Raw genomic sequence first — 27,749 nt, 5'->3', positions numbered from 1 at the left:
TTTCTTCTTTAATATGGATTACCTCAAGATATGAAGAACCAAATTACTCTTTGGTTTTATTATATGGGAAAAACAACACACAGTCCTTTAGTCAAACAACTTTGTGATATTTATATTCCATTGCACAGGTAGAGATTATACAAATTAGTAATACAAGTTATTTCCTTAAATTCCAAACAGTTTCTAAAATATCATTACACCAGATGCCTAGAATATTAAAACATCGAGGTGGAAATCATATTCTAAGTAGTTAAATATGACACTGAAAATATTACACATTTTAATTAGAGGAGAAAATTAAAATGTGTGCTAAAATGCTCTAACAAACTAAGTAGCAGGGCAACAGCTACAAGTAAGTCCCCGTGGTCCATTTTTACGTATGCATATATGTGATTATTAGAGAACCTCTCTTCTTGAAAATGCATAATTAAAACAAAAAAAATCTGGATACATGGATTAATGAAATTTAAACATTTCCTAATACCTAAGCTCTATGATGAAGTGTACTATTACCTATGACTTCATATAACTAATTCAAGAGAAAAGACACCACACTTGGAAAAAAAAAAAGATTTTTAAAGATAATGGTTTTAATTGAGTTAATGAGATGAAAAAATCGTGAAGCCCTATGTTCTACTTACATGAAAGAAGATTTTTTAAAAAATAATCACTGCACAAAATACAAAGGGTGGGGTTATGCTGTGGTATTAAATTTCTCTCCATTATGTTTTTCTTGACTGTTCAAGGGCAAATTAAAGTTTCCACGGCAAATCTGTTCTCAAAATGCCGAATCGTAACACAGACGTCAGCTGAACGTTTCTGAATACCTGTTTGAAAAGAAAAGTTTTTAAAATTTCTGGTTCTTTGGTAATAAATATTCATATTAATCTTCACAACTATTATTCAGACATATACAAATATTTTACTCTATCTGTAGTCCATTAACTTCTGTAGTTTGATTTAATATGGCAGAAAATAATTTCCGCTCTTTTCTAAACTAAGTATCTTTACAGAGGTTGATAACAGTAACAATGCCATACGTACAAATTTGTGACCTTGAAGGTAACAGAAACATTCTATATCTTGATATGGTGGTGATCTGTTGAAATTCAGAACTACACACTAAAAAAGGGTGAATTTTATTATACGTAAAATTATGGCTTTAAAAAAATTATGAACCATGAAGTTCATTTCACAATGTAAGACATCAAGCCTCAGGTTTCAGGTAACTCATCATCAAAGTTATCATCAAACAGCAGATCAGAATCATCAAAAGTGCCAACAAAAAGCCAGGAATGCATTTAACCAGGTGCCACAATTTCAAAGAAATCACATCATAGTGTATCTGCGTGGCATGTCTTACTTTCTAAAGCTCCCTCACCTGTACTTTCATTGTATTTTTTGAATGATCTTGAAAAGAAATGAGGAGATAACATCATCACATGAGAAAACAAAGGTTAAGTGATTTGGCAAAGCTACCGTAGTTGTGTCAATGCTTTTAATTCTTCAGTCCAGTTCCTTTCTAAACCACCTGACTGGTTATCTTCAATGTGATCCAAAAGGCACACACTGCTTAGAACCTGAGTGCACACCTGAGAGCTACTTTAGAGACTCTTTGGGTAAGCAGAGCTTGCATAGTGTGGCTGAACCAAAGTGGGAGAGTGGAAAGGCAGACAGGGGGACCATATGGAAAGTGAACTAATAGCACATCTAGGAAATGAATTTCACATTCACCTATGCTCTACATCTGAAAAGACGAGATTTAGAATTAAGATGATTCTTCAGCAATCTAGAAATATACAGTGTACAATATAGTTTTATTTCTTACTCATGGCCAATGTATTGGTAACAATGACAAGCTTACAACTAAATCTAACTTAACACAATGAAGTGAAACAAACTTTTCTGCCAACACTCTTAACATTCAAAAGTATTACCTTTAATGGTTTCTCTGCGTTGCAGTTTATAAGTTTCCTTATCATGGCACAGTCGATAAATATAGAAACCCAGGTGATCAATGTTTTCAATGCGATCAGTGATGACCATGTGTTCATGAATCAGATATGACTGAGGCAAGTAGGTCCCAGCCTACATTTGGAAAAGAATTATATTACATGGATATCTCAAAACATACATTGAACAGACAAGGAAAACAAACAAAATTTTTAGAGATTGTAATACAAAACAGAGGTTGGCAAACTATTATCCACCATCTGTTTCTATAAAGTTTAACTGGGGACTTCTCCGATGAGCCAGTGGTTAAGAATCTGCCTGCCAGTTCGATCCCTGCTCTGGGGACACAGTTCGATCCCTGCTCTGGGAAGATTCCATATGCCATAGGAAAACGAGGCCCAAGAGCCATAACTACTGAAGCCCATGTACCCTAGAGCCCATGCTCTGCAACAAGAGAGAGCCCGCACACTGCAACAAAGACCCAAGTGCAGCCAAAAATACATAAATCAATAACTTTTTAAAAGTTTTATTGGAGTATAGTTGTGCCCATCTGTTTACATATTGTCTATGGTATCAAAATTGGATAGCTGCAACACTGACCTTATTTCTTTAAAGCCTACTACTTATTCTCTGGCCCTATGATGTAATTTAAGAAATCACATTTTAATTTCAATAAATAAAATATTAAAAGAGACAAGGGGAAAAAACCCCAAACCACCAGTCTCAGTTACCTGTCATAAGATGCTTATTAGCTATACTGTCAGTAAGATGGGCTCCTATAGGGCTAATTTCTCAATAAGGAATTCCAAGATCCTATAACAGCATCAATAAGAAGAAGTGTCTGAAAGTTTTATACCTTTATGTTAATAAGTAGCTCTAATAGGTTTTTGGGTGGCATGACAATGGAAGTGTTCAGAGGAATCACATAGCACTTATCCAGGTTAAGATCCAAATAGGCGGTAAGTTTCTGGGAAGAAAAAGACGATATTTTTGTTAGATTCATGTATAAATATTACAAATATACAAATAGGCAGCAACTGGATTTTTTTTTTTTTTTTTTTTTAGCAACTGGATTTTTAAGAACAATTTGTACCATTAAAATGGGTTGGCTTTACAATGTGTCAATCACTTGCATTTCAACAAATCAAGAATTTGGTAGGATAGGAATGGAAGTAGTAAGGGGAGAGGAAATTCTGCTACTAGTCAGTATTTACATACTGATTAGGTAATAACAAACTATTAAAACTAGCTCCAATACCCTATCATCTGATTAAGAGACTTAGTCCCTGCACTTATAAACCATCATGCCCTCCAAGGCATCCATCTATTGTACATAAAAATTAACTTCTCTCTGATGCATCTAGAAACTATTGGCTAGTTACTACCATCCACCAGAGAACGGGATGAAACTGACTGAAAGAAGTCAATTAAATGACTCTGTTCTTGTGGTTCAAATGAGAAACCATGATTGAGAAAGACTAACTCAACAGGATGGTTCTAAGGATTTAAATGAGTTAAACCAAAACATGTAAATATTTAGATTTCTAAAAGCAATTTAACAGCAGAGAAGGAACAGCATCTGGTGTGCATTAAGACAGACAAGGAAAGGGGAAGAAAAAGTAGGTTCCCTGAGGGTTGGCCTCAGACAAAGAGCCCATCAAATGTTGGAGTTTTTCTTGTAGGGCAGAAAAAACCCAAGGCCTTTTTAAAAACTTTCTTTTCAAACAGTAAACCGTAAATAGAATAAATTAGCCAATATTAAAATTAAAACTACAAAAGCATCCATCAAGGGACCTGCATTCTTTTTACAGTTCAGGGCACCTGGCTCACCTTGTTGAAGTCATGAACGATATTGGCAGGGTCACTATCTGCAAACTCTGGGACAGGCACGCTGATGAATTCAACCTCGTCTTCCTCAAAGATCTTGATATTTTCCTCAATGGTCTGGTAGCGAGAGGCTGGGGCGTCTGCAGAAGGCTCATTTAAGATGACATCATCTTTGATGTACTTTATTCCACAGTAGTAGACGTCATCTGGCTATAGAGAGTTTAAACACTATTTCAGCAATGCAGTGGGAGACAGGTTTTTAAATGGTAAGTATTACTTAAGCTGCCACCTTTATCTAAATAGCATTTTGCTTGCAAACTCCTACTTTTAGATGACAAGTCAGACAGTTTAATTACAAAGTGAACACATTCTTTAAGATCAGGTGTTGAAGTATTGTAAAAAAAAAACCAGTTTCAGAAGGAAAAAAGCAGTTGATTTCTCCTTTACTTTTTGTATTTGATTAAAAATAGACTATAAAAGCAATTATCCATCTGGTGACAAGTAAATTTGAAGAAACACACACCTCTTTCTACCTGCAGACCTTAATTTTATAAAAGGAATATATTCAGAAACCAGGAATATTTTTCTTAAAGAATATACTTTTAATTTTGCTGTGATTCACTGATTACATGATTTTTCTCTTATTAGCCAAAAAAGGGATGGTTTTTCTGTCACTTCTATAGGCATACAGGTAGCTCTCATTTTTCCTTAAAATATACCACAATTAAATGGAAAATATCATATTACAGCAAATCATTATAAAGATTTTTTTAAATTAGGCATATATAATAAAGATTATGAGTATATAACAAAAAGATAGATCAACAAATATCTCTTGACAGTGGAAGTGCAATGACTTTTTATGTCGAAAATACATTTCTTATAAAAAACTACATTAAGAAAGATGACTTGTATTTCACTAATGTCTATCACCATGCTATTATCTCAAACATACAGAAAATGAGCACAAAACTTATACATGCACTATAGAATGTTTCATTATTTTAATAAAATCTATTTGTCAACAGTTTCTCCAAATTCTGGTATATTAAATGAAATAAACCTACTGGATTAAATCCAGAGAAATAAGTCACAAAAGAGAAATCATAAATCTTAATAATCAGAAGAAAAAAAACTATGTCTCAATCCACTGGGATTCCTATTCTATAATAAATTACAAACAACTTTCATCCTAAATTACATCAGCATTATTGCCAAAGTCCCAATTCTTACGATAACCCAATGGCTAAGAAAGAGGCAGAGAGAAATGCAACAAGTGTACTCTGGGCCCAGAAGCAAAAAGCTACTGTAGGGAAGCCCAAAATGTCGATGCAATAAACTATAGTTTATCAACATGACATCTGAGGCTGGTATATTTATTCAATTGGCAACTGAAAAATCCTATAACTTAGCTATTAATTATGGTAGGAAAACTGAGGGTTAGTCAGTTTTGAAAAATCATCCAGCAATCTATATCTTTCAGTCAGCAGCATTTCAAAACAATGTTATTCTGCTTTTAATGACTGTCTACTAGGTTCAGCGAACTTATGCTCAGGGAATTTTTGAACATAACCAAAAACAGAACCACCACTCTGGCTAAAAGGCCACGGACAAAAAGCACAGCCTTAGAGTAAGTTTGGGCCAATCTTCTAGTACAGGTGACAGAAAGGCAGAAGTGTCCTTAGCATTCTCCCACTTACTTGAAATGCAAAGTATTTGTACAGGTATGCTCCCCCCAGAATGACACCTGCGAGCATAAACGCCAGTCCAAAGCACATGCACCAACACCAAGCTCTTCTTTGGCCAACCGGAACCACTTCATCTGGGTCCTGAAACGTGAAAGACTGAGGGTCAGTATCTTATCTCCAGTCAGAACCACAGAAATGTCAGGCCTGAAAGAAACCTTAAGAATTAACACTTTGTAAACAAAAATACAAAAGACCAAAGAAGTCAGATCGCTACTCACAATTCACCAGGAATGATTCAGTGGTGGCACCGGGCCCCAGCACGATGCCTCCTGAGCTGAGACACCAGGCCCTTGGGAGAGTTTTCTTCTGACGTTCAGCATCCCACCTGCCACCCATACCTCTAGAGCAATCAGTAACATACTCAACAATTTCTACTTTCTGTGCATAATTTTTGTGGTTAAAATATCTTCTAATATTTAAAAATTCAGAAAAGGCTACAACTTTGTCATGCAAAATTATGGTGCTGAGTCATGTGTATCGGGCTTCTCCTATGGCTCAGTGGTAAAGAATCTGCCTGCCAATGCAGGAGATTCAGGTAGGTCCTTGGGTCGAGAAGGTCCCCTGGAGAAGGAGATGGCAACCCACTCCAGTATCCTTGCCTGGAAAATGTCATGGACAGAGGAGCCTGGCAGGCTATAGTCCATGGGGCCACAAAGAGTCATACGTGACCGAGCACGCATGCACGTCTTGTGTATTACAACTTCAGGGTATGTGAGGTTATTCATAAAATTATATGTCAGCCTGCTGCGGTAGTTAATATTTCACACTAGGTACAAAGCCATTCCTAACCAAACACAAGAAAAATTAACCGGAAAACTGGGACAGACCAAATAATATTAAACAGATTCTTTAAATAATCCGAATCTCAAAGAAGTAGGACAAATATATTCAGAAATAATTCCATTAATGCATTGCTCTACCCTAAAGAATCCCAGTTTAACAAAGTTTTTCACTTTAAAGATAGAAGCAGTAGAAAATTGAGGAAAGACTCAGTAGGAAAAACTTAATGATTAAGAGACATACAACTAGTATGCAATTGTTAGAATTCTGATTCCGACCCATTCAAGGAGGTAATTTAGCCCTGAAACATCACATCACCAAGGATCAGGATATGAACAGTCCTTAGATACACTTGCCTTCTAACTCAGTCCTTCCACCCTGCCACGTCAAAGTTGCAGCTAACTTATCTGTACCCAGGTTTATGTGCAAAGAGCTAACAAAAAAATGAGATTAGCTGCTGGTGTTATATAACAAGTGGCTCAAAAAACAGTACAGACAGCAAAAGAGAGGCTCCAATGGACTTGGAACCAACATAATAAAAGATGACCTAGTAAGTAGGATGTGTGTGCAGCCTCTCAAGTACTGTACATAACTCTGACCTTTACTTGGAAAACTCACTATTGGATGGGTTAAAGGACAAAGTAGACTTGACCCCACAATTACATAGATAAATAGGATATAACTTGTAAGTTAGGAATGAAAACTGTATGAACGATGCTGGAGGGAATTCTCTGGTGGTCCAGTGACTGTGACTCCGAACTTTCAATGCCTTGGTCCGGGATCAATCCCTGGTTGGGGAACAGGGATCCTGCAAGTCACGTGGCACAGCCAAAACAAAACAACACAACAAAAAAAACAACACTGGATATAGTTGAAGCAAGAGCTCAGAGAGGAAAGAATGAAAGCTAAAGCTACGTTTTCAATTCTAAGATGAGGAATCTTAACTTGCTATCACTCGGGAAAAGCCCAAGCCCATGTAACCCAGCCAACCAAGGACAATTTTAAGGCACCTGGGTTGGTTGAAGTTTAAACACTGTAGAAAAAATGTCTCTAATTCTAGGGATTAACTCAGATGCTGTGAGATCATCACACTTTGCTGTGGTAGGTGTACCTGTCAACAGACTGTACGTATACTTAGAGAGGACGACAAGTGCATTGCAAGAAGTAGTGTGTACCAGAGAATACACCTAAGGAATGTATCAGGTCAGGTAAGACATCCCATCTGTGAACAGAATTCCATGGAGTCATCAGGCATTATGAAACCCGAATACCAAAGAACATACAGTGTTTTGCTTGAGCCCTTGTCTGACACCAATATCTAAGAAGACAGGAAACAGTTCCAAGGATAATTAATTTTAGGGTGGAGGCAGGGTGGGGAGATGCAAATGACAGATGGACAACAGAGAATTCTACATATTTGGTATCAGCTGCTGAGACCGTCAGATGTGTGTGTAACAGCCCCCTGTTTTGGCAGGCCCTCTTCAGTAGCAGCACTTCAAGGAGCAGCCAGAGAGCATGCGCAGACCCTCGTAAAGGAATACGCAGTCCCAACTGTTAATCTGATGACAAGTTTCCAGGCCTTTTGCTCTATCATTTCTAACGAGTCAACAAGCAATATTTTCAAGACTAAATTATAAATGTCCACTATGGGCCAAGTGCTATGGGTATATAGCCACGGCCAAGAAAGAGAGCATTCAGGTCAGCCTGGAAAATCAATCTACAAAAAAGAACATAAATATGATACAAGCTCTAACAGGTGAAGGTAGAGAACACAGGAGGACTGATTTGGGAAAGACTTCTCAGGGGAGAAAATACTGGAGTGGAATGAAGGACAAATACTCATTAACGCAGAAGGTGGAGTTAAAGGGCATCATATGTAGGGCAAAGAATGAATAACCAGAACGCGCTACTTCTCCAGAGCCACCTGGGGTATGGCTAGAGTGCCCAACGTGGTGGCAACTGATGCAGAGATGAGAATGGACAAGTTGCTGGGGCAGCTCACAAAGGTACTTTATGTAACATGCTATCTCTTGTTCATTCAAAAATCACATACTTTATGTAACATGCTATCTCTTGTTCATTCAAAAATCACATTTCAGGACTACGGCAATAAAAATTTAAATTTCCCCTAAGAATCTAACTTCTACAATCATTTATTTCTTCAAAGAGGTACCAGGTCTTCAAAGTCTAACTAATCTCTTGTTTTCTCTAAATTCCTGTAAGGTTAGTATGGTAGCACCAACCCAACCTTGGCATTTAGTTGGCACTCAGTAAGTAATTGATGAGTGGATAAAATTTAAAAGCTTTAAAACTTGGTTATTTTTTAATGACCCCCAAAGTTACATCAACAGCCAGCATGGTAATGAAAGGTGGGGGCAACGTAAGAATTTATTAACCCACAAGAGACTGTGGCTCTTTAGCGAAGAATAGTAGCCCTAAGTGGGAGAAGGCAATGGCAACCCACTCCAGTGTTCTTGCCTGGAGAATCCCAGGGACGGCGGAGCCTGGTGGGCTGCCGTCTATTGGGTCGCACAGAGTTGGACACGACTGAAGCGACTTAGCAGTAGCAGCAGCAGTAGCCCTAAGTACTTAGCCCAGCTCAACATTAAGGGCCTGTTATTTGCAACGTGCTGTGCTACGTCCTGTGGGAAATTCAAATGTGATTAAGACATGGCTGAGACCTTAAGCAATTTACAGTTAAAATTAACAGTATGCATGACAGTTAAATGATGTTCCTTTATTACAGTCTTAGTCATGGAGAAGAGATGAAAATATACTCAAGATAGAAGAGTTTTTAACCTAAGTGACTTAAAAATGTATTTTAAATAACTAAATTTTAAAACTTGAAAGAGTAAGCTCAGAGGGAAAAAAAAGCCACATATAAGATTAAAGAAAAGCCCCATGACCATCTCAAAATACGTAGGAAATGCATTTGATAAACTCTGACTCCCATTCATAATAAAATCTTTTCAAACTAGAACAGTTGAAATTCATTAACATGAAAAAGGTTAATGATCAAAAATCTGTCCCAAACCTCATATGTAACAGTTAAGCTTCAGAGTTAAACCATAACCTTTCAAGTCAGGAATATGAGGACGCTCACTAGAAATGATTCTTTTTGTTCCAACGCTGTACTAGAGATCCTTCGTAGCACAAAAATGACAGAACGTGGACAGAAAAGAGGATTAGGAAAAAGAATACAAAGCTGTCATTACGTTAAGTGATATAACTGTCTCTGCAGAAAACCTGAGACAGCCACATTATTCAAACTAATTAGAGTTCAGCAAAATTGCTTTAGATCAGTAATTAAAAATCAACAGGTCAAAGATTTATACATAAATAGTCAGAGCATCACTATTCGTAATAGCCCCAAAGCAGAAACAACAGAACTATCCACTAACTGACGCATGGATAAATAAAGTGTGGTTTAATCACACTGAATCTCAAAAACATTAGTGTGAAAAAATTCCAACACAAAAGACTAGCTATGAAAAGGAAAAACTACAATGACAGAAAGCAGCTTAGTGGCTGTCAGGGTGAAAGGAAGATAGAAGAGCCCTGGGGAAATTTTTTAGGGTGATGGAAATGTTTCATATCATGAGTGGTGGTGGATATATGACTTTACACAATGACCATAATTTCAATCAAGTTATATACATAAAACAAGTGCATTTTACTGTCTGTAAAGTTGTTTCTTTTTCTTTTTGGCTGCTCTGGGTCTTCGTTGCTGTGCATGGGTTTTCTCTACTTTTGGGGGACGGGCTTCTCGCTGCAGTGGCTTCTCCTGTTGCAGAGCATGGGCTCTAGGGTGCACAGGCTTAGCAGTTGAGGTGCACGGCCTTAGCTGCCCCTTGGCATAAGCAATCTTCCCAGACCAGGGATTGAATCTGTGTCCACCACACTGGCTGGTAGACTCACTAGTTCACCAAGGAAGTCCTACTGCCTGTAAAGTTTATTTCAATATGGGGAGTGACAGAAAAAAATATCAACTGAGTTCCCATACTGTCAGAAATAAAAGAAAGTCTAACAACACCAGCGCTGGAGAAGTGTGGAACAATGGGAATTGAGAACTTTCGCACAAAGACAGGAGCTGGTACAAATGTTTTGAATGACAATCTGGCAGGATCTACTACAATTAAAGGTATGTATATATCTTACAAGCCAGTAATTCCATTCCTAGCACTATAACCCTAAACACTTTTGTACACAGAAAGAGGCTCAATAATGATAACTGCAGAATGGTCATTAAGAAAAAAACTGGAAATAAATGTCCATCAAGTAAAAAATAAAGTATTACAGGTTCATACAATTAAAGTCTAAATGAAGCCAACTAGCACTGCTGACTTTGAGATTAATCTTAGAAACAGAATTCTGAACCCAAAAAAGTCAAGTTGGATTAAAAAATGACACCACATATTCAACACTTAAAAAACATTTAAAAAAACATAAATGGTACTCTAAACTCTTCTTTTTTTTCTGGTATGCTTGGATTATTTCATAATTAACCACAACAGTAAGAAAAAGGAAAACCACTCATGAACAAGAACATCTTCACTGAGATCTGTAACTTCACTTGGCCTAATTTAAATAAGTAACAGACATTTCCTCCCCTGGTACTGCAATAAAACTGGTGCACCTTAAATTATGCTGATAAGGTAAAAGAACTCCCACAGGTGCTATACAATTATCATCTCATTAATCTTCCTAAAACCTCAAGTTTTATCCCAGTTTATAAATGAAGATGCTGAAGCACACGCTGGCCCAGAATCACCCTCGTCACCCTCCACAGTAGGAGCAGAAAGAAACTGCTTCAAACGCATTAGCACTCTGACACTACTAATCTCTGGTTCAAATGAATCTTACCACCGTATTATAAAGTCCAATTATTTAACCAGTTATATCTTAAGCAAAATGAAGGATAAATTCAGTTCTGGTACTTCAATTAGTTAAGAATTAGGTCACCTCAATGAGTTCCCTAAGAGGCTTTAGTAAATGTGCTTCAATTATAAACTGATCTCAGACAAGATGCAAGGGTTTTCATATACTTTTTATTCTGTTCCACACTAACAACTCACTTCATGAGCCTTCTTTGCAGAATGAATGAGGAGACATTTTTTCAAAGCTCCCAGAAATATTACTTTGCATTATTAGAGCAAATGCAACAACAATGCTGTAAGAACCAGAATTACCAAAGAGGAAACTATCTCTCAGAGTTAAAAAATCATATTACAAAAAAGAAAAAGAACGTGATGGTGTAAAAACACTTTAATATAAATACTGACATTCAGGGGAAAAAAATACAATTTATTCAACTCAGAATAGCATCAGAAGTAGATTTAGTTTATTTCAAAATATGTACTTTTTAAAACACATTCAGTAATATGGATAAACATGGGGATGCACAGTCTGGCTGCCCGGGGGTGTGCTGTTTAGCCTGTACACTTTTTTACAAAATATAGAATTAGCTGCCAACATTTTAAAAAATCTAATAATTCAAATTTTCATAAATAAACTTCTCATCTATGTTCTACTTTTCTCAACTCCTCCTTCATCATTTTTCTTCCTCAGTTCAGTCGCTCAGTCGTGTCCGACTCTTTGTGACCCCATGAATCACAGCACGCCAGGCCTCCCTGTCCATCACCAACTCCCAGAGTTCACTCAGACTCATGTCCATCGAGTCAGTGATGCCATCCAGCCATCTCATCCTCTGTCGTCCCCTTCTCCTCCTGCCCCCAATCCCTCCCAGCATCAGAGTCTTTTCCAATGAGTCAACTCTTCGCATGAGGTGGCCAAAGTACTGGAGTTTCAGCTTTAGCATCATTCCTTCCAAAGATATTCCAGGGCTGATCTCCTTCAGAATGGACTGGTTGGATCTCATTGCAGTCCAAGGGACTCTCAAGAGTCTTCTCCAACACCACAGTTCAAAAGCATCAATTCTTTGGTGCTCAGCTTTCTTCACAGTCCAACTCTCACATCCATACATGACCACTGGAAAAACCACAGCCTTGACTAGACGGACCTTTGTTGGCAAAGTAATGTCTCTACTTTTGAATATGCTATCTAGGTTGGTCATAACTTTCCTTCCAAGGAGTAAGCGTCTTTTAATTTTATGGCTGCAAGCACCATCTGCAGTGATTTTGGAAACCAGAAAAATCAAGTCTGACACTGTTTCCACTGTTTCCCCATCTATTTCCCATGAAGTGATGGGACCAGATGCCATGATCTTTGTTTTCTGAATGTTGAGCTTTAAGCCAGTTTTTTCACTCTCCACTTTCACTTTCATCAAGAGGCTTTTGAGTTCCTCTTCACTTTCTGCATAAGGGTGGTATCATCTGCATATCTGAGGTTATTGATATTTCTCCTGGCAATCCTGATTCCAGCTTGTGCTTCTTCCAGCCCAGCGTTTCTCATGATGTACTCTGCATAGAAGTTAAATAAACAGGGTGACAATATACAGCCTTGACGTACTCCTTTTCCTATTTGGAACCAGTCTGTTGTTCTATGTCCAGTTCTAACTGTTGCTTCCTGACCTGCAGACAGATTTCTCAAGAGGCAGGTCAGGTGGTCTGGTATTCCCATCTCGTTCAGAATTTTCCACAGTTTATTGTGATCCACACAGTCAAAGGCTTTGGCATAGTCAAGACCAAACACACTAAGTTCTTTTCCACAGTCACTTAGTTTTGAACTTCAATCTTCACTTCCATACCTATGACTAGGTATGTATGATTCCCTCTGAGTATCTAATTTTAAACCAGTTCTCCACATAAAAGGATTTAGAGTTCTGGGTTGTAGAGACTAGATTAATATGGTGAATAAAGCATCTTAATCCTTTAAATGACAGAACAGGTATTCTTTGGCAAAGAATAAATCCAAGCATGAATGGCATAAGCAAAAATGGTGACAGAGACGAGCCGGGTATTGGATAAGCTCAGAGAAAGCTATGGTCCAAGAACTGTGGGCATCAAAGATGTTCAAGATGACGCCCAGTTCTCAGGACAGGAACAATGAGAATGAAGGACAGCCACTCCCGGTATAATACCATCAGTATGAGGTTCTGGAAAAGGTAAATTATAGAAACAGAAAACTGGAACAGACTACGAAGTGATATGATCACACAACTGCATATCTTGGTCAAAATTAACAGAACTGTATAAAGCTCGACAGGCTGAAATTTTCAGTATGTAACTAATACTCCAATAAATCTGAATTCCTCTCCTTTCCCAGCTTATGAGGAGCAAGGAGAGGATTTTTTCCTAAGACCCCATAAATGAAAGATTGAAGGCAGTAGGAGAAGGGGATGGCAGAGGATGAGATGGTTGGATGGCATCACTGACTCGATGGACATGAGTTTGAACAAGCTCCAGGAGTTGGTGATGGACAGAGAAGCCTGGCGTGCTGCAGTCCACGGGGTTGCCAAGAGTCGGACACAACTGAGCGACAGAACTGAACAGCAAAGTACTGAAAAAGCCAACTGAAAAAGACATTACTAGAGAGGAAAAGAAAGTGACTTCCTATTCCAATAAGAATTAAAAATAAAAACCTTGGTCATCACTGAAGATCTATTTTTAAATATTTCCAAAATAATTTCCTAACTAGACCCTTCAAACCACTGAAGTAACATAGGCAATTGCTCCATCTGATTCCTATCATGTGGAACAGCAGTGTCATTCATTTACCATAGCACTTGTTCTAAAGTCACCTGGCTTCTACATTAGCTTTCTTTCCCCTCATGGAAGCATCAAAAAGACATGATCCAGCAACCTGTTCACCATTAACAGCATTAACTGGTTACCAACTATATTCTGCTATATGTAAAACACAAAAATCTACGGCTAAGAAGCTAAAAAATCTATAAAGCCACCAAACATCTGTTTGCAGTTTCTGTTGCTTATTTAAATAAGTAAAACTGAATTTTATCTCCTCATTTGATTTTTCAAGTAAGTAAGACTGCTACTATCTCAACCATGTGAGAAAGTCCACATGAGAAATCTTATGTACGAGATGCAAAAAGGGAGCAGCTTTCAAAGTGATTGGCATTATATGGATAATAAGGTTATTGCATTATTTTACACTTGAGTAGGGAGAGATTTTTCAAAACAGAAACTAATCTAAAATTATAATGTCTACAAAACCAATTTCTCTTTAATGTCCTTTATTTGTTAACAAATCCTATGACACAAAGAGCAAAACAGGAATTAAAAAATTAATAATTTAAATCCACTGCATAACAATTTACGTGAGAAATACGAAAATCTGAACCAAATTATTGGCATATGTAAAATTAGCACAGGCCGAGGTTAAACAAAAAAATAGGCCAGAGCTATAAAAAAGAAAAAGATCAGGCTGTAAATGCTTTTAGTGATGGATTGTCACTTGATCACTTTTTACATGATTAGGAGCAAGCAGAGTACCTGGTACATAGCAGAATATTAATATATGAATACCTTAAAATCTTCTATTCTTTTTTCTACTTATTTTAAAAGATGACCATTTCTACACAGCATTTATTCCATTTACACTGAAGAGAAGTGTAATATTTCATCAGGTTTTCAAATTCATATTAGTGAGATATAAAGGTAGTGGGTAGTCAAAAGAAAAACCTAGACTAGCAGTAATAGACAGATGTTTGTAAACAACACTATTATATACAAATGACATTTACTGTTAGTAACAGTCTTTACTAGGGATAGACAAATTGGTCAAGACAGATTTCTTCTGCTACTGGTTGAATCATGAGTTCATACTGTTCTTAATGAGAGTATCAACCATCTTCCAAAGATTTTCAAATATGATAGGAATGCTCTACTCTATAATTCATCATAGAATTACGTGTCAAGATTAGAGGAGGGGGAAAGGAAACCTGTTCTGGCCTCATTTTTGTATACATCTTTGATTTTAATGTCATTCAACAAGATAATTATACATTTGTATTCAAATATGAGTCATTCCATCTAAAATGCAGAATTTTTGACAAGAAAATTCCACGTATAGTCTTTTAAAAGCATAAAATAATTCAAAGGTGGAAAGCTATATCTTCCATCCAAGTTCAGAAATTCAGAAGTTATACAAAATGACTATTAGAAAAAAATAATTCCAGTCCTGAGGTCACAGATATTTGTATCTATATAGTGAATACACTGTAAAACGTGCTTTTCACCTACGCCTAGCACCAAATACACGTACAGTAATCAGCCAGCAGTCATGTGATCTCGCTCCCTTATCCCCCTACTCGCCTCACTCTTGGATCCAGGAGGGTTGTTTTCTTGTGAAAACAGATACAGATATTTAAGTAGGTTGTGATTAATTTGGTTTACATAGTTGGTCGGTCTCTCTGAGTTACACTCGGGGGTTTTTTGAAGGTTGGGCGTTCAGTAAATTTTAACTTCTTAGTATAAGGTCTGGTCATGCAACAGTGGCCTCTGACTGTGTGATCAGTATACTTCTTAGAAAGAAACGATCCTCTCTACAAGAGCCATGAGAGGTCCTTTAGTCCAATACGTCATTTTACAGATAAATATCCAACCAGAAATGACCGGAGTTTCTCCAGCTTTCCCCTATCATAAGAGGTTTACTCAGTTGAGTCACACTCACAGGAAGCACCACGTGTTAACCGTTACAACAGCAGTGTTGTTGTCATTAACGTGCTGACGAAGTTAACAGAATTTTTCTCTATTACTCATCAAATTCACAAAGGATAGTAAGAAAAAGTATTTAAAGCATATGCACATGAAGGAAGAACAATGAAGGAAAATAACTCAGGCTCACTAGGATATAAACATTTCAGAGATGAAAAAGGCAAGATGTTATTACAAAAATGAAGCCAGTAAAGTTACAGAAATAAAGCCACAAAGCAAAAATCATGAAGTTGGCAGTGAGGGAGTTGTGTCTAAAATTACTCATGAAAAGACAATTTTGGAATATTAAAAAAGGAGACAAACAGATGCCTCTCTATAGGTTATCCTGTCAGACCTTAAATTGATGCTAATAAAAATGAACATGGTTTCCCATTATTATCTACTATTCCTATTGTTTTCTATTATTATCATTAAAATTCCATTTTCAATGTTAAATAAAACGATCTAGTAAGTCTTAAAGCTACAAAGACAGCTGAGTTGAAAGTCCTGTTATTGATTTCCAGTTAAACAGTCATCTTTACTTCCTCCTGAAAGCTCAACAGAGTGATGGTAAAGGGATAAACAAATAAACCATAAGCCAGAAAATGGAAATGACAGAAGATAAAGTATGTCAATAGAAATTTTAAAAGCTGAAAACATAAGGGAAAAAAACCTCAAGCTTCCTGAGGAAAAGTAAAACCAAAGTGGTCATATTCAAAGAACCAGGAACCAGAATGGCATCAGACTAGAAGATGGAGCAACACCATTAAAAGCTGAAAGAAAATTACAGCTAACCTAGAATTTTATGCCCAGATAAATTATCAATTGAATGTAAAGACAGAATAAAGATTCTCAGACAGGCTTAAAAAAAAAATTCATCTAAATGCTGTTTCTTGGATTTATAAAACTGAAGATCCAACAGAGGATGGAGGCAAAGGCAGAATAATTCGAGGATAATAATTACTCTCAGGACATCTGTGCAGCCACATACCTAGAGTACAACCCTCTGGGTGGAAAGATTGAAGAATGACAAGTGAAATATCACCAAGAAAAATAGAAAACTCAGTAAATTATCTGATAAGTTTGTAGATATGAAAGTTTGTTATCTGAAAGTTTGTCAGAGACATTGAGGATGAACTAACAATACACAGAAAATTAAGTAACCCTCTTTCGACTCAAGAAGCCAATTATCAAATTCAGGGAAAATAATGGCTTTGTACAAGAAAGGAAGTAGAAAAAGTTATACTACATTACTCCGATCTAAGTTTCACGTCAATTACAATAAAAGCATGGATCAGCAATTTAACCAGACATTACTATAACTATACCAGGAGAAGAGACTATGTATATACTATATAAACAAATAAAAAAGGCTAAATAGTCACTTCGTATTTAGGAAGGTAAATACCTACCTTTAGAAAGGTATTACCAGTAGGTAATACAAAAATTGCAAAAAACAAAAATGAAAACAAAAACCATGAAATAGCAAGTATTTAGAAGTTCTCCAAATGCGCTCTAGGGACAGACACCACAATGTGAGGGGGGTCCACAATGTCAAAACTAATTTCGTAATAAAAATAAGACTCCCCCCCAATTCTCATTCTCTGGACAGTGTACAGTGGAGTTTCCCAGAAGCTGAATGTGTGACACAGCACAGAAGCTAACTGGAGAATTCAGCTGTCTTCTATTAAGCCAGTCCATAAAGGGTAAAAATTTAAAACAACATTGCTCTTACTGTTCTTAAAGTCTGTTGGTTATATGGAAATTTTTATTTATAAATGTTATTTTTGCTAACATGTTATAGGTTTTGTATTATTTTAAATCTATAAATATTGTTTTAATTTTGAATACCGTTAATAAATATAACCAACATAAATCAAAAGCTCCTTGGGACCCTCAACAATTCTTAAGAATACAAAGGGGTCCTGAGACCAAAAAGTTTGAGAACCATTAACGTACAAAGTGGGTTCCCCAAAAAATGTGCGTTCTTCAGAGATAGGGCAGGACAGTTATTTGCATTTTAAAACTAAGTATTACTTTGGTTAAACCCCAAATTAAATTTATAAAATTATATAACGTTCTATTCTGTAATAAGAAATACTTCTATACAAAAATGGACATAGCTACTGAACGCTAAGGATTTTTATGTTGCAGGAATGACTCTCTGGTAGAGTATCTCAGGGGAGCAGGGTGTTATGTAACAATACTGCAATTTAACTGACATGTGAAGTAGGGATGAGCAATAACAGTAACACAAGAAGTAACATTCCAACAGAAGAATGAGGAGGGGGGTAAAAATGGGACTTTTAACAGATGGGGATTTGGGGGAAAGTGCTAACATTTAATGAGTTTCTATGTACCAGGGACTGTTAATTCTACCACAAGAACACTGTTTAAGGTCAGTGCCATTATATTATTTTACCAGTGAGGGAACTGGGGCTTGGGAGGTTCTGGGACTTGCCCAAGTTATCAGATCCAGGTAGTAATATTAATCTTTGCCAGTAGGCTCTAACACTATCTGAAAACAGTGTTGAATTTGAGGTATTAGTCTATAAAAAACAGTATAAAATGAGTAACTGCCCTGCTTCATTAATTTTCTTCTACCTGGCTTCCCCTATGGCTGAGAGGGTAAAGAGTCCGCCTGCAATGCAGGAGACACAGGAGCCTCAGGTTCGATCCCCTGGAGGAAGGAGGAAAGGGCAACCCACTCCAGTACCCTTGCCTGGAAAACGCCATAGACAGAGGAGCCTGGCGGGCTACAGTACATGGGGTCGCAAAGAGCTGGACATGACTGAGCACTCAGGGACATCCACCCTGAAGTCTACTTCCAGAAATCTTGCAGTGGTGCCAAATAAAAGTTTGAATCATTAAAAAAAAAAACTGTAGTAGTAATAACAGCATCTACTGAGTCATACACTGTTCCAGGTACTGTGATACACTTTTTATAAGTTATCTTATTCCCCAGTTAGCTGATGGAGGAAGACACAGAGAGTTATAGTAACTTCCCCAAAGTATTGCAGGAGATGGTAGAGACAGAATCTAAACCCTTCAAGTATAAACTGCATAGTCTGAGTTCTCAATAAGCAGACGGTGTGGCTTCCCAAGCGATACCCCTTTTTCGACTGTGAGGGAACTGGGGCAAATGGAAGAAATTGACTATTTCTCCCCAAACATCTAAAAATGTATTTTAAAAAAATCATTCTTAGCTCATGGGTTATACAAAAACAGGCAGTAGGCCATAATCTGCCAGTTCTGCTCTCCACTGTAAAGGAGACTGTAAAACAGTGGCCTGTGTCCGTCATCTGTGTCTCTGCATGAAATTCTTGTATGAATTAGTTGTTAATATTTAAAAATCAAGTTTTAAATGAAACTGATTCCAGCTTGCCTTTAAAACCTGGAGGATCAAGCAACATTGGATCCTTCACTTTTTAAATGAAAATGAAGACTAGTCTAAGTTGCTTAATATGCAAAAAAATGAAAAAAGAAAAAAGCTTGGCTTCACTAAAACATCTACTTGGGCCCAAGAGTATTGAATTTGCCAACTCTGCTTAACATGCCTAGTTTTTGCTCGAGCTAAAACTGATGGAATTGGGAAACTCTTCCTAGCATTAAAATGAAAGCAAGGTAAAATAAATTGAAGAGAAAGCTAGAAAATGAAAAATGAAAAAACTGCCATGGTATATACAGCAGAAATGAGATACTAGAGAGGCTGGCTGGAAAAAAAAATGAATTTTAAGAAATGCAGACCTAGGTTCCCGGGTGGCCTAGTGGTGAGGATTCCAGGCTTTCTTGCGTGGCCAGGGTTCAAATCCTGGTTGGGAAAGCAAGATCCCACAAAACCCACACAGTGTCCTCCCACCCCCCAAAAAACTGCAGACCTAGATGGACTGACCTTGAAAAGTCATTTTTCCAAGCATAAAGATGATTCTTCTTCTGGATGTTGCAGTACGTGACTGAATAATGCAACTTACCTTTTAGGTTTTTATATTACAAAATTTTAAACATCATAATCATAGTTAAAGCAGAGAAAACAATCCAAGATTAATTTTGGCATTAAAAGTTAAAAACATCCAAGCATACAAAACTTCGTTAAACCTTCTTTTTTAAAATATGAAATTCAACTATGCCAAAAAAGGTTTATGCAAGTATTTCAGAATATGAAAGTACTAAACACCTCACACCCACTTAGCATGAATTTTTCAAATAAACTCCCTACATTTTTAAATTGAAAATGTTTAGGATTTATAAACTGTGCAAATTTAATTTCAACATTAATTTATCTTTTGACAAATATATCTTAGCTCTAGCTCATATAATTACTGCTAGAAACTTATCAATGTTAATATTATCATTTATCAATAAATATTGATAATTAAATGAAAGATTAGAATATCTATCATAAATACAAGAGTAATTTTGTCACTTTTAAAGAATTCTTCTGTATAAGTTTATGTTCATTTTACTTGATTTTCCCCCAAATGACAGAATTATAGAAATACTTCATTAAGTTATTAAGTTCTTTTTTTCCCTTTGATCAATTCAAGAATTCAAAAAAACTTCAATTGTTTACAATTTTGCTCAATTGTTGGTAACATAAAATAGGATTATTTAAAGCTATTAAGTATATGTATCATAAACACTGATTAAAAGGGAAAATCACAACTGAATGATTTTTAATGATATTCTTAGGGTGTATCTGTAAAAAAATTTCTAATTTTCAACTTTCAGTTATCTACCCTGTAAAATTTTCATTATTAAGCTGTGCAAAGTAAATAGGAAAGACAGGAAATAACTACACATAAGCTTCTTGAAAACATAACTCCAGTGTTATTGCTTTCTACAGCATTTTGACAAAAACCACCACATTCAGAAATTCAGCACTGTCAAATCCTTTATTTTTAACAGGCAGCAGCTATGGCCTGAAAAAGTCCTTTGACGGCAAAGTCCTTAACTCCTTTAGTTGAAGCTCTAATAAAAAGTGACAAGTTTACCAAAAAGTTTAAGAGGATGGATTCACTGATGTCATTTTGAAAAGACAAATTTTTTTCTGGCTCTTCCTCTGCTGACACTGTGATAAACGAAAGAGTTCCTGAAGTTCTAGTTGTGCCATGAATTCAGAAAGCATTTTCCTTTGGGGGTGGGGGGGGGGGGAGCGGAAAATGCCTTTTAAACAGACATTCCAGGTATTTAGGTTAGAGTATGAAAGAACAAATAAGAAATAAAATGTCCCACCTTACATCAAGCTCTAGCAAAACACATTGAAAATTTTTAAGTTAAATTCTAAGTGAATTTAAATAGGCCTGTACCATGTGTTCCGAGAGATATTTCTGGTTAAAGTAATACTTCTATGCACCTAAATCTCTAATATGGCTGAGATGAATTCCAAAATGTCTTACAGGTTGATGATTTTGCCAAGGATAATATATTCGGTTCTATCTAGTCCGAAGAAGATTATGTTTAAGGTGACACTGGGAAGACCCCAAGCAGGGTCTTGGGGCAGTTTTCAGCTGCACAACATACAATTTTTCCACCCTCTGGAGCAGCAGCTGCCCATGAGGCATGTGGACACAAGAGATTCTACCAAGGTCACTTGGTATGCACAGGGGCAATTAATTTATCTCCCAGCACTAAATCCTCACTTCAGATATCAATACCCTCATAAAGAACTAAAATGCAGCGACTGTAAAGTTTTTGCTGGTCAATGGTTTACCGACACTAAATTATACAACGGGGTAATGATATGCACTTTTGTTGAAGGGAAGCAAGCTCCCCATCCCTTCTCTAAAGACCAAAACATTTCAGTATATGGCGTCAGATTTTATGTTCCTCCTCCCCTCTATCTCCCCCCCAAACAAAAAATAAAATGAACACCAACATCACCAAAAAGCTAAATGACCAGTCCTGTTTTATGCAGAGAGAAATGCCAGAAAGTGAAAAGAATTAGGAGGGAGATAGCCGTTTTGTGATGGGTGACTCAGAACTTACTGGGTTAGTAGTCCTTCACTTAGGCTTCCCATCCTGCCCTTTCTTTCCCCTCCACAAGCATTTCACTTTTCCTTTTAAGGATGTCTACAACTACGATGCACTGCAGAGAAGGGGCAACATTATCAGCAAAACAATTTACAGGGATACCTAGGAAGAAAACTTGAGCTTCTTCAAGGCCTGATACTGGAAAAGGCATTTCATAATCAGGCATGACAACACGAGTTATTGACAGCTACTGTTCTACAGTGAGGTAACCCAAAATGAAAATTTAGCTTATTACATAATACCTCTAGCCATCTCCTTTCTCCGTGACCCACAGCTACTTAATAAGAGGAAGGCATGTAACAAGCTGAACAAGGGGAGGAAAAAAAGGAACAGTCTAGTTAGGGTGAGAGGGGAACTATTATTTTTCACAGTTAAAACAATCCGACTCCTGCCAAATATAATTATGTAATTCTTGCCATTTTCATAGAATTTTAAAACTGGAAGAGTCCTCTACAGACCATCTGGTCCCACCCTGTCATCTTATACATAAAGAACTCTTCAAAAAAAAAAAACCTTAAACCCAAGATCAAGCAGTTGTGTACTGACAAAACTGGGACTTCTGACTCAGGACATTAAGTATTTTCTTTGATATTTACACGTATATAACAATGTGTCAAAGTTCAAAGTAAAAACACAAAAGTTCATGAATGAATTGCTGCCTCTCACATAAAACATTCATAATTTCAAACTCACCTCTATTACATAAAACCTAGGGGGAAATGTAGAGAAAGAATAATAAACAGCAAGCTAGTTGAGACAATATAACCCACAGATGTGGCTGCTGGGATTAATAGCTACTGAAAAGACAAATCTAAAAGATAGGACAATGCAACAGCTTCCAGAGAAAAGAGCTAAAGAAATGGCCAAAGACAGGAGCAGTGTAAAAGTACTGGAATGTGAGTTACATAAGCCAGCCGACTGGAGGGATCAGAATTCTTTACTGCAGAAGGTCTGAAGAATCTGCATTTTTAAACCAGAATCCCAGGTGATACCAGGTGATCCTTAAGGGGACATCTGGAGAAACAATGGTCTTCAGGACACTGTGGTCTGGGAGAGTTAAAGATACTCAAAATTCTTGTTTAGGAGTTCTTGCTCATAACTAGCTAAACCGGATCCTCTAGACCAACCAGGCAAGGAAATGCCCCAGGCAAACACAGGAAGGCTGATTCTGTGCAAAATTCGGAGAGTCAAACTCAGTGGTCAAGATACCGTCACCCGAAGGAGTCAGAGAACATTATGTAATCACTGTCCCAGCTCTAAGAGACCGTCTGCAAATGCCTGTTACTAAGTAAGGTTTGCTTTTACTGTTAAGTGACTGACGAGTTATAATGATTCTCCTTCTAATGTACAGCAATATTCTGTCACTCACTTAAGAGGTCTTTGAGTTCACAGCTCGAAAAAGTATTAGTCATTTTATATCTGCCAGTTCATCCATGACTGCTGTGTGGTTATAAAGGAAGACAGGCCCTCACAGCTTAGTTCCAGTATTTTTCTTTGGATATGGGGATCTGAGAAAACAGAGCTAGGAATGGTTACTTTTTTTTTTTTTAACTGCTGCTATGACCACAATATTTGAATATGGTGAAATTGTGAGAATCTGAAAACACAGTCACCGTTTCAGAAATGACAATAAATGGCCAAAATCAGATTTACAGCTACCCAGCAAATTATTTCTGATTTTTTCAAATCTCCTTCACAACAGGAACACGGAAAAGCTATCTGAAGTGACATCATTGGATCCTTTCTTCCTCTCTTTTTTAATGAGAGGAATTGTATTTGTTCATAGGATTTTTAAAAAGATATGTAATAGGATTAAAATCTACCTAATCTCTATATATGTATTTCAGTCTGTTATGATGGGGTTCTTGAATATCAAATTTAGGTACAATGAATGTTAGACAAATACAGAGCTCTGATAATAATTTGCTGCTGGAATTATCCTCTGTGGATTCCAAACATTTTCTCTAAAACGTAGACTCTTTGCAATGGATTCAGGCAAACAATACCAATACCAAAACGCTTAATCCTTTTAGGGAATCTGTTCACTTCCTATTTCAAGGCAAGACAGTCATTTAAAAATCAACTCCTGACATTTGTGTTTTTAACTAGAACATTTTCAAAAACCCAGTACAGGCACGTGCAGATTAACACTGTATTTTCAAACATTTTTCACACTGCGTTTCCCAGTAGTAGTAATATATTAAAAAACAGTCCTTATATCTGCCCAAGTTACTGGGTTTTTTAAAGTTAAAACTAAGTTTACCCTACTTATAGCAGGTCTTGAAAAATGCTAACAAAAAAATAAAAAGTTACGATCATAAATAATTCTACAACTAATTTGTATAGGATTAAATTTTTGCAGCCTGAAGAAGATCTGGTAGAAAGGTTGTGAACCTTTCCTGTTTATTCAACTTCTGAGACAATTACAATCACATCCTAAATGAGTATTACTGTAGCACGATAACAGTTCCTCTCCGGATTTTTGCTTAGGGCTAAAGGGGGGATTTTGTAAAATAAAGAAAAGTTGTTGAAGGGACGGAGGACAATTTTAAAAGGGATGAAGGACAATTTTGAAAGAGACGCAGAACAAGTTTGTTTAGTTTCACTTAGCTTAAGGGGTTCTCGTAAAGTTGCTGATATAATTTAAAAGTGAACTGTCGGTTTTACACTAACATTCAGATAGCTATCAGTAACCTTTACTGGGAATATTTCAGTTACAAAGTGAACAGCCAGAACCTATTCTGAGCAGACCATCACCTTGCCTTCTCCCCTCGCCCGCTTCCTCCCTCTCCAGACCCCAAGGCGAAGTTCACCTGCCGCTACCAAAAGGCCGTGGAAAAAGAGGTTAAACGAAAAAAAAAAAAGAAACGCTTTTAAAATTAAGAGGCTTACAGGAGCCGGACTTAGTCCCAGTGCAGTTCAGCCTGGAAACGAAAGTAAGGAAGCAACTGCGGTTTAGGCTTGTAATGATGTCAGCCATCTTAGGGACATTATTTATACTGGGAGGACGTGCCAAACTCTTGTTGTTGTTTTGTCGTTTTGCATGTCGCCGCTGGTCTCCAGGCGGAACGAACCCCGGCCCGGACCCACGCACATTCCTCGACTGCACCAAGCACCGTGCACTCGGCCCGGTTCTCCAATCCTCCCGCCCTGGAGGCCCCCAAGCCCTCGATCGCGCGCCGGGCACCGCTTTCTGCACACGCACTTTCTTACAAAGAAGCTGCGCCGGACAAGAACGGAGAGCAACCCGAGAAAAGGGAGCGCTCGGCCCTCTCCGGGACCCCCGTCCCGCGCGCGCCCCGCGCTGTCCCGGGGCGCACAGCCGCCCTGGCCCCGCGCAGCTCTCCCGGGGCCCCAGCGGGCCCACTTCCCAGAGCCCCGGCCCTCGGACCTTGCAGTCCACGGCAACGGCGTCCGGAGGAATGATGAGCGCCTCCTCGCCGCTCTTGGACTCGTCCTTCTTGGCCTCCTTCTGGGCCAGAGCCGAGTTGAACGTCACCTTCACCATGGCGCGGCCTGGGGCGCCCTCGGAGGGCGGTGGCGGCGGGCTCGGGGCACGGGCTGCGGGCTCCTGGCGGCGGCGGCAGCCTCCTCGGCAGGGCTCCGAGCGCGGCTAAGCGGTGGCGGAGGTGGACCGGCAGCTGCGCGGTGGCCGAGGCGGCGACTGCGGCACCAGTCCTACAGCCTCGCAGCTCGGGGGCGAGGGCGGAGACGGCTCGCTCCCCGCCGGGGGCGGGCCGATCGATGTGGGCGGGGTCAGGGGCGGGGCCGGAGGCCATATGGGCGGGGTCCCGCAGTCTGACCCCCAAGTGACCAACCGATTGCTGGGGGCGGCGAGCCTTGCTCTCATCCCGGGTCGGAGGAGGGGATCGGGCAGGGAAGGAAAGAGGGGTGCTCCTGCGCGAGGGCCTGGATTTTGCAGTTCCGATTTCGCTTTCCAACCCTGTTTACCTCTGCGCACAGGATTTGCAGCTTTTTAGCAAAATCAGGTGAACTTTCCTGGATCCGCCCGGACCGTGCGTTAACCTCTGGCAGAACCAGGTCGACCCTTCCCTGCCTGCTGCCCCCCACCGAGAACCTAAAGGCTGTGGACTCTGGGGGCCTCCATACCTCCACTGTCTAACTTTATTATGGATCCGACTCAGTGGAACACAAATGTTCAGTGCTCTCTACCCTTGTGATCTCACTTATCTTTCCCGGGCCCACCCAAGGGCGTTACCTGGCTCACACTTGCCTTGTTTTCTCCCCCCGCCCCCCCCACCCCGCGCCGCCCTCGCAAGGTCCCAGGCTGCCCTGCCTAGTCCCAGAGCAATACGGAGGAAGGTTCTTGGCAGATTTGCATTTCATACGTCTCACATTTCTAAAACAAAATGTTCCCCTCTTGTGTAGACTTGGACAGAACCCACATGCACACGGGGCTGATTTGTGATTCATATTCTCTGATGAGTCTTTAGCGGCTTTCTGCAAAAGTAAAAAAAAAATATGGATAAAGCAAATGTTGTTTTGAAGAGATTTCACTTACAACTAATTCAAGAGAGGATAAGGGCCTGCAGTGATAACCGAGTTAATGACGGTCAACAGATGACCCTTTGGACTAATGGTTGATCTTGAATCCTTGTTCCACTCCACTCTGTCCGCATTAAGCCAGAGATGTGGGTGTACTCTAGAATGTTTCAGTTGTGTCAACTCTGCTCTGAGTCAACCGTGAAGAAAGTGGGTTGAGTGTGAGGTTCTGGGGAATTTGGTTCTGTTCAAGGAGGGGGTTAGGTCTCTTAGACTCTCCACAGAATCAGACCATGCCTGAGTGCTAAGTCCCTTCAGACGTATCTCTTTGCAACGCTATGGACTGTAGCCCACCAGGCTCCTCTGTCCATGAGATTCTTCAGGCAAGAATACTGGAGTGGGTTGCCATGTTCTCCTCCAGGGGATCTTCCCCATCCAGGGATGGGAGTTGTGGTCTCTTACATCTCTGCATTGGCAGGTGGGTTCTTTACCACTAGGGCCACCTGGGAAGCCCATAATCAGACCATAATTCCCTGCAATCATACCAAGATCTCAGAATCTTCCAGATCATATATTTCCAAGAGTCATCCTGGACTGAGGTAGAAATCCAGCTCAAAACTTGAGTCTGCTTAAGCATTCTGAAATTCGAGTACAAATGAGTTATGTGTTCAGTTGAAAATACTAAGAGATAGGTTCAAGTCCTGGCACATATGACCTAGCTAGCCATATGACTTGCAGTGACTTATTTAAACTCACTGGGTTTCCCTGGCCCAGGGATCAAGTCTGTGGGGTTGACTCTGTGAACTGACATAGTTTCAGAGATTTCTTGAAACTCTACAATTGAAGACCAATAAATTCTGGAAGCAAGATCTAGATAATTATAAATGGTTGTACATACATCCTTCCTGCTTCCCTTTTAATGATACTAGAATGGTGGGAAAATACCCAAGGCATTTTGCACTATAGAGAATTGGGGAAGAAAACAAAATTATAAACAGCACTGTTAAACAAATTAAGAAACTGAGGCAAAGAAAGAACAAAGATGTTTGACGGAACCGAAAATTAACTAGCCCCTCCCATTTCTAGTCTAAAAACTCAGGAATAAAACACTGTTCCTTGTTTTGTGTACCAGCAGCAAGCACTAATTTAAAATCAGCTGGCAAGCAGTCTGGGAATAATCTGGTTTTGTTTCTCCACTTTATCTGGTGTGTCTATAAAACTGTGTTGTACACAACAGAAGAGATAATGAAGAAGCTGGAACAAGACCAAACAAAGCAAATCCAGTCCCATGATT

General features: G+C 38.6%; 1 protein-coding gene across 1 annotated transcript; it reads right to left on the bottom strand.

Moving 5' to 3' along the window:
* Positions 1–570: 570 nt before the first annotated feature.
* On the bottom strand, positions 571–25,644 carry ITM2B (integral membrane protein 2B). The gene is made up of 6 exons (XM_019971268.2): positions 25,344–25,644; positions 5,481–5,609; positions 3,784–3,990; positions 2,810–2,920; positions 1,938–2,088; positions 571–827 (listed from the first exon to the last, which is right to left on the bottom strand). The coding sequence occupies exons 1-6, from the start codon at positions 25,458–25,460 to the stop codon at positions 742–744; spliced, it is 801 nt and encodes a 266-aa protein (XP_019826827.2). The 5' UTR covers positions 25,461–25,644; the 3' UTR covers positions 571–741.
* Between the last annotated feature and the right edge of the window lie 2,105 nt (positions 25,645–27,749).

Source organism: Bos indicus, chromosome 12 (genome assembly GCF_029378745.1).
Source record: "Bos indicus isolate NIAB-ARS_2022 breed Sahiwal x Tharparkar chromosome 12, NIAB-ARS_B.indTharparkar_mat_pri_1.0, whole genome shotgun sequence".
In the NCBI taxonomy this organism is placed as follows: domain Eukaryota; kingdom Metazoa; phylum Chordata; class Mammalia; order Artiodactyla; family Bovidae; genus Bos; species Bos indicus.
This window is presented reverse-complemented; position numbering and strand designations above follow the sequence as displayed.